Below are 8128 nucleotides of genomic sequence, written 5' to 3' on the forward strand. Positions count from 1 at the left end.
GTGGAATCACAGTGGCAGGATCCAGACAAGGGGAGGGGCCAGTGACGACCTCCCATGGGCCCCTTCTCAGAGGCCCCAGCACCACCACACTGAGAACCAGGCACCCAACACGTGAACCCATGAAGGAGGCACATGGGACTGCTTACACCACATCCAAGCCGTGGCAGCGTCTGACATGATACCCTCCCCACACAGGCCTCTCAGGCTGACCACAGCTGAGGAGCTCACTGACTCTGGGCCAACTTGTGAGGTTTCCTCCACCCTTTCGTGTGGTACTGGGATAGAACCTAGGGCAGTGGTGGAGAACCTATGGCACCTTTTCTTTTAAGACAAAAGATGTTAATGTATGAGTTGTTTTTTTCTAAACTAAAACCTCAGTATTCAGGTTTAACTGCAGGGTTGGGGCCTTTTGATAAACAAGTGGGTTTCGGGTTGCAGTTTGGGCACTCGTCTCTAAAAGGTTCACCATCACTGACCTAGGGCCTTTGCACATTCCCAGCTTTTTTCTTTTTTGAAGAGGATCTCACTAAATTCCCCAGGTGGATCTCAAACTTACAATCCTCCTGCCTCAGCCTCCCAAAGTGCTGGGATTATAGGCGTACACCTCCACACTCAGTCTCCTCTGTACCTCTTGGTCCTTCATCAGAGCTTTTGTTCTTCAGGCCACCTGTCCCAACCCCATTAGCCCTTAGTCATGTTTTCTCTTATGAAAATGCCCTGGTCATCCACACCAAATACCTGTGGACACCATCCCTAGAGATCTGTTCTTTCCCTTTCTTCACATCATCCTGCACAGTGTCCACCCTTAGGACTGATGCAGGCCACAGATGCAAGCCTCAGATGGCAATTTTAGGTGGCCTAGCGACCACATCTTAAAAAGTGAAAATAGTTTTAGTAACTGATCTTACTTAACCCAGTATAGCTAAGACAGCATCACTGCAACATGTATTGATATTTTTGAAATGAGCTATTTTGCATTCTTTTTTCTACCAAGACTTGGAAATCCAGAGTGTCTGTTCCACACTGGCAGCACATCTCCATTTGTCCCTGAGGCTAATGAGCAGCTCTCGAAGTAGGGCCTAAGCCTGCTGGGGAAGGAAGTGCTGGGGAGGTGGGAGGGTGCCCTCCACTGAGGCTGACTCACCTCTGACCTAGCCAGGAAGTAGGGACGGGGGCATCAGTGACCTTGGAGTCAGTGGGCCCGTGGGACACACCAGCTGGGTAGGTGGCCTCAGTTCTCGGGCGCTGGGAGCCCGGGGCGTGGCCATCAGTCCTGACCCTTGCTTCTTCCCTAACCCTGTCAGGGCCCAGCAGAGAAGAATGTATTCACTGCGCGAAGAACTTCTACTTCCAAGACTGGAAGTGTGTGCCCACCTGCGGTGAGGGCTACTACCCCGAGGAGATGCCCGGCTTTCCCCACAAAGTGTGTCGAAGGTACCATCATCTTCCTAGCTATGACCCGGACTCCGGGAGGCGGGGATGAGGTGGGGGTGGGGGGTGGGGGGGTCCTGCTGTGTCTGGTGGTGGAGTGGCCAGAGAGCCCACTATGGAGGCACCTTCCAGGGGCCTCAGGGAGCACATCACCCTGCCGCTGTGGGTGCAGTGGGTAGAAGGGGGAGCCTGCAGCTCGTGCTTGCCAGGGTCACCTGCTGGTTGGTAGCCCATGTGCCTTTGTTTATTTAATGCATGTTTATTGGTTGAGCACCTACTTTGGGCCAGGCACTGGGGAGCAGCTGGGATAGGATAAGAAACAGAATAGCAAGGTGTTTCCCCTGGGGCACTCACACCCCCAGGGCAGGCTGCACAGGCTGGTCCCACCTATACCACTGCCCAGGATACCTTCATGCTGTGAGTAATCAAGACCACCACACTTAAGGGTCTAAAACAATTCTCAATTAGCTGCTTTAGAGGAAAGTAGAAGACCCTGAGCAGCTCCTTACCGTAAAGCCACTTTCAGTGCCAGCGGTGCACATGCATTTTAGCCCTCTCCTTTTCCATCCCTCCCAAGTGCGCGCATCCGGTGGCTCTGGACCACATGCGTTGCTTTGTGTCTGTGGGCAGTGTAGCATTTCCTCTTGCTGCTGGACACTGACCGTTAAAGGAGGAGCCCTGTGCTTTGGTCCCCTCTGTCTTGCTGACAGTTGCCCCATGTCAAGACATCATGTATTCAGGGTGAGAGCAACAGTGAGCTTGAAGCTGACCTTGGGGAAGTGACGGTGGGGTGGGGTGTGAGGAACAGAGAGACCTTTCTGAAACAGACTCAAAATAGAGGGGTGGGGAGGCCATATTCGACTTCCTGCTACCAGTGGGGAAACCTCACCATGGAGTCTGCATCCAGGCCATGATGAGAGCTGCAATGAGCTGCCACAGATTCCCTTAGAAACAAACAACTGCACAGTGAGCTGAGGAGACACCAGGGCCTTGCACATGGGGGCTGATTAGAAAGGAGAGACTGACCACTACCCCCCAGCCCATCTGAGTCCTGCTCAAGATCCCAGGAACAGTTGTCAGAAGGAAACCTTTCATTTCCCCAGCCAGCTGGTTTCCAGATAATTAAACTAAGGATGGCAGCCCAGGGAGAACTTGGAACTAAACGGATGATCACTCTCATTTGTCTGATGCCCTGGATTCCAGGGGATGCTGACTGAGCAGTGTCCACAGGCCTTGGTATCCCCAGCCTTCAGGAGACAGGAGATGGGCAGCCTCCACAAGCCCTCCTCGGGTATGGAGGGTTCAGGAGGATCCTGATGGGAGTAGCCCTGAGAGTGGTGTGGGAGAGGGCAGCTGTGGACACAGCTGTCCTTCCAGCATTTAGCAGGGCAAGGTTGCCAGGGTGAAATAGGTACCCAGAACCAAAGGTATCTAGAAAGCCCCCTGCCCAAGAGACCAGCAGCCAGCACAGTAACCGTGACCTGGGAAGCAGAAGCACAAGCCCTGGGGGGGTGGTAACCCCCCTTCCAGGGCAGCATGATGCTGGATTCTTCTCCTGGGCTTCTAGATGAGAGCCGAGGCCGGCCGCCACCATGCCCTGAGCCTGGAGGCCCCACGCAGAGAACCCAACTGAGCCTGCCAGGGCTTCTACCTATGGACCTGGGAGCTACTGAGCTATAAATTATTCTGTTGGCAGTTTGTGATGCAGAAATAGAAATCCGAGACACCTGCCACTGGACCAAGTTCTGTGAGGTTGTACCTGAAGGAGAGAGGGAGCCGTGGTCTGTTGCTTCTCTGTGTAGCCTGTGCCACACCACAGTCATTCATAGCTGAAGCAACCCTCAGCTGAGGCCTGGGAGCACTGGCCCTTGGGCTCCTGGACAGCTGACATCCGGTGATGGGCTGGGCTCGGGGCCAGCTGCATGCACTGGTGTATGTATCTATAAGAGATGCCAGCGACACCCGCACGGAAACATCGTGCCCTGTGCATGCCCCTCGGGCCTGTTTCTGCGCCGTCAGGCGGTTCAGGGACTTGTATTGGGGGACAGCATGACAGGAGCCAGACCCCAAGGAGTAGGTGCCTGAACAGCCAACCCCCAAACCCGTGCTCTGACCTCAGGGAAACTGGGAATAGAAACCAGTCTCTCTTCCTGTCTGAGGGGCATCGCAGGGGAGCCCCCTGGAGGCCGTATCCGTCTCCACGGTGGGGCTGAGGGGATGCTCTACAAAGATGTGGATGAGGAGGCTGGTTGTCCATCTGGTGCTGAAGACCTCCCAGAGGGGGCGGCAGGGCTCTGTCCTGGGCATGGAGCCCACAGGGCAGCCTCAGGCGTCTCGGAGCTGGGCTCCTGCCCCACGTGCCCTCGAGTGCCCTCTGAGCTCCACGCCAGGGCCTGTGGCCCCCTTAGCTGTCAGCCGTGGGGGAGGTGGGCAGGGTGTGGGAGCACAGTGGCCGCCTGGACGCTGTAGCTGGGCAAGGCAGCAGACACAGGGCAGGGCACTGGCCCCGGCGCACCATGTTCCAGTAAGGGGCAGGAGGGAAGTAGCTCAGGCCTCAGGGGCCTCCTGCCTGCGTCCCAGCTGCTCAGCCCTCCCACTGCAGCACCCAGCAGCCACACACCAGTATGAATGAACACTGGTTCCTGTGAAAGCCCTGGGTGTGGCCCTCAGCTGTGGTGTGAGGACTGTCCCTCCCGACTCATGGTGCTCTGCATTAGAAGGAGCTCTGCGTCCCGACTGGGCCAGGACTGTCCAGGAAGTGCAGGAGCTTTAAGGGCAGCCCCCTCGCTGGGGTAGGAGGCGTGGCAGCAGAGGATACCCCTCCTCAGGTCAGCTCCACGATCAGGTTTGTCACCTCCCTGACCCCAGGCCTACAGCCACTGCACCCAGGCAGCTTACAGAGCCACACGGGGTGGGGGGTGGGGGGCGGATAGGCACTGGTGTCCATGGGAGGCACAAGGATCCTGGGGACCTGCCCTGCCCTCTGCTCCTGGGCATGCTCCTGCCAGCTGGCTGTGACTGGCTTTGCCTTCCTGGGGCGCTGACGCGGTCACACAGGAGCAAGGACATGCCAGTACTTGGCCCATGTTTTAGGGCAGCCTGGGGGACAGCTGCAGCCTCCTACAGAGAACCACAGCTGAGGGTCCAGAGGGCCCTGCAGAGGGAACCCGGAGTACTCAGGCCCCCTCCCCAGCCCTCAGCAGGAGCGTGCCTCTCCCACAGGTGTGACGACAACTGCCTGAGCTGTGAAGGCTCCAGCCGCAACTGCAGCAGATGCAAGGCCGGCTTCATGCAGCTGGGAACCTCGTGCATCAGCAACCACACGTGCAGCAACGGTGAGCCCCAAAGTGACCCTCAGGCGGCTGGCAGAGCACAGTCCACTGGCCCCTCGTCTCAAGAGAAAACAGGCATGGCAGCCCCTTGAAGAGGGGTGCTCACCCCTGATTTGATGGACCATCTGGGGCTCCTGGAGGCTGCTCACACACTGACTAGAGAGGCATCCTGGCCACCAGCCCAGCTGCTGCTTGTCAGTTTGATGAGTGACTCTTAACAATGGTTTCGTTCTTGTACCATTCCCGCCCTCTTGCCACAGGCCCCAGCAGCAGCTTCCCCGTAGGAGAGGTCTGGCCTCGGGGGTCAAAGCCAGGAGGCTGGGGTCGGGGGGGTCTCAGCCTCAGAACTAAGAAGACAGAACAAGGGTTGAGGCCCACTCTCGGAAGCGGGGATCTGAGGTGCACACAGGGAGCCCCACATCTGTAGGTGGGAGAGCCCTGGTTCTCCAGGGCGCGGGCTGGGAAAACAAGCTCAGAAGGGGACAAAAGACAGTGCCCAATTTGGGGATTCCAGGCAAGAGGAAGGTTTGGCAGACTGTCCTGGAGGCCTGGTGCGGGGCTATTGGTGGGTGGACTGTAGCAGGACCCTGTGGCTCAGCAGGTGGCAGGGAGGAGCCATATAGGGCCAGCTCTGGGCACTGTGTCCTGACACGCAGGAGAGGGAAGCTGCTGGCTCCATGGTGTCGGTGTCCTGGCATGCGCTGGCCCTGCCCTGCCTAAAACAAACCACAAGGTGGCCTCCTTGCCTTGTTGTGGGTTACTGTTTTGGTTTGCGGGATCGTGTCCCTTCAAACCAGGAGGCTTAGGCTATGTACCCAGCCTAGAAAAGTGAGGTTGCCACAAGAGGTCCAAGGTCCCACTAATGGCAGTGCTTCCCAATGACAAGGCAGTGACCAGGGGCCAGCACCCACTGCTGTTCCCTTCAGCTGCAGCTCTTCCATCGCTGAGACCTGTCCATCTGCCTTGCTGTCTCCACTCCTCCCCGTTCGGGGTGTCCCCTGGACCAAGGCAGCAGCCTGCATTCCTGTGTCTCCAGGATTCCTTCTCCTAAGCCTCTCGCCAGCACAGGTGTCTGAGAGACAGGTCCACGTGTGCACCAAGGGCTCCACTGGCCCAGCCTGAGTTCCCCCCACATGCTCCATGTGAATCCCCCCTTGTCACTTAGACTCAGCAAGAGCCCCTGTGTACAAGGTGCCACCTCTCCAGGGAAGCACCTTGCAGGAAGGGGACTCTGCATGTCCTCTGCCTGGCACACAATCGGCGCCCAGGAAATGCGGAACAGTTCAGTCTTAACAGCCTCCAAAGTCTGACCTTTCCCTTCCTCCCCGCAGCTGACGAGACCTTTTGCGAGATGGTGAAGTCCAACCGGCTCTGCGAACGGAAGCTCTTCATTCAGTTCTGCTGCCGCACATGCCTCCTGGCTGGGTAGAGGACAGGGCCCCTCCTGTCCTTCCATCTGTCCATCCACCTCCCTCCAGACTGTTGGCCAGAGCCTGTTCCAGGGGTGGTGCCTTGCATCTGACAGCTCTATCTCCCCAGGACCCAGATCCTCCCTCAGCACCTCGGGGCACCCAAGCTGGTGGGTGGAGGCCCTTAGGGACGTGCTCTAAAACAGTGACACCCTCTCCCACTCTGCTCACTGGCTACGGCTTCTGGAAAAACTCAAAACAGAAACAACATGAATTCTGAGAATCCACAGCTCCAGCTTCAGATCCTAAGTTTACTGAATCTTCAAGACCAAAGCAGAAAGGAAAGATGCTTGGCATCTCCCATCGCCCTCCTCCATGCTGTTGTGCCACTCAGTTGTAAATCTCACCAGGTGGGCTGGCCCGCAGGGCACAGGGCCGTCCTCAGCGGATCAAGGGCCCAGCTGCCTACCTGTGCATCCCTGCTGCCTGCCGCTGAGCAGCCTGGGGACCAATCGGTCAGACTGTAAATAAAATAGGTTTCGGGGCATAAAACACATGACCACTGGGGACGGAAGCTGTTTCTATGCAGTCAGCTTCTTTGGAAACTGCAGAAGCATCCTGGAAAGTCCACTGCCAAACCCAGATGGGAAGGTTCTTCCTCTCTGCAGCCTTCTCCTCGGAGTGAGCCAAGCTGTCCTCCTGTGTTCGGTAGGAGTCTCCTGGGCCCGAACGACCACCTCTACCTGATGCGGGACCTTCTGAGGAGGGTTTCCCCGGCGCTACCCAAAAGACACCCCACCATGACCACCGAGCAGTTCCTCTTAACAAAATGTAAACCCAGGCCGAGTCGTCGATCATCCGTCCCTTCCCATTTTACAGAATTGCTTTTAAAACACGTGTGGCCTCTGCCCTGGGGAGACGTGCTCTCACAGTGGATGGATGTCCTGTGTCTGTGGATAGCACATGCCTACATGACACAGCTGGATTTATTTCTGCCAAACCTGTGTAGGCATTTTATAAGCTACATGTTCTGATTTTTACCGATGTTAATTATTTTGACAAATATTTCATATATTTTCATTGAGATGCACAGATCTGCTTGATCAGTTCCCGGTAATATGGGAGTAACATTTGCCTTAAATTTTTTCGACCTTGTCTCTCTCCATATTGTCCTGCCTCCCTCTCTGACTGTAATGCGTTTGACTTGTCGCCTGTGAGCTGGTGTGAATCCAGCTGTTGTCTATTGAATCCACAACTCCGACAAAGAAATCAGCGAAGCAAAAACAATGTTAACCCTAAATTAATAAAAGAGTTAACATCCCATGGCAGAGGAGCCTGTATTTCTTTTCAAGGCACAAAACATTAAACCTGGATGCTGACCTGTGAGGACACAGACATCGCTTTGTGGTTTCCAAATCTCTTGTGGGTTTTTTGGGGGTTTTTTTTAATACCGGGGATCAAACTTGGGTCCTTGCTCTTGCACAGCAGGCGTTGAAACCACTGAGCTAAATCCCCGGCTGGTTTATTTTCTTTTGCTTTGCTTTGCTTTGTTTGCAATATTGATGATTAAACCCAGAGCCTTTGCTCTGAGCTACATCCTTAGCCCTTTAAAAAAAATTTTTTTTTTATTTTGAGACACGGTCTCACTAAGCTGCCCAAGCTAGGCTGGAACTTCTGATCTTCCTGCCTCAGCCTTCTAGTGCTAGGAACACAGGCATGTGCCACCGTGCCTGACTCAGGATCTGCTTGTCATTATGTGGAAGGTCTCTAAGCTTTAGTGAATGTTACCATAAGGGAGTAATGGGGAAATCCCAGGGTTCCAACTCCAGTATGTCCTTTGGCAAAGAGATTGTCTTTGGGCCACCAAAGCCCACTTGAGTGGAGGGGTGGAGTCCCCAGATACAGGATCATCTTCCTTCCATCTGTCAGAGGGGGGCCCTCCACATCCTGGACCAG

The 8128-nt window shown here is 55.5% G+C and overlaps 1 protein-coding gene across 4 annotated transcripts in view; it reads left to right on the plus strand.

Moving 5' to 3' along the window:
• Pcsk6 (proprotein convertase subtilisin/kexin type 6) overlaps positions 1 to 7500 on the plus strand; it is a 178150-nt gene extending 170650 nt beyond the window's left edge. For all 4 annotated transcript variants that reach the window (XM_021264718.2, XM_087188500.1, XM_087188498.1 and 1 more), the window contains 3 exons: positions 1305 to 1434; positions 4654 to 4766; positions 6095 to 7500. In XM_021264718.2, coding sequence (XP_021120377.2) covers positions 1305 to 1434; positions 4654 to 4766; positions 6095 to 6192 — 341 coding nt within the window. In that variant the 3' untranslated portion in view covers positions 6193 to 7500. The remainder of the gene's footprint in view (positions 1 to 1304; positions 1435 to 4653; positions 4767 to 6094) is intronic.
• The last annotated feature ends 628 nt before the right edge of the window (positions 7501 to 8128 follow it).

Source organism: Heterocephalus glaber, unplaced genomic scaffold (genome assembly GCF_053883595.1).
Source record: "Heterocephalus glaber isolate CG9 unplaced genomic scaffold, H.glaber_assembly_v1.0 deba00001531, whole genome shotgun sequence".
Taxonomy (NCBI): Eukaryota; Metazoa; Chordata; class Mammalia; order Rodentia; family Bathyergidae; genus Heterocephalus; species Heterocephalus glaber.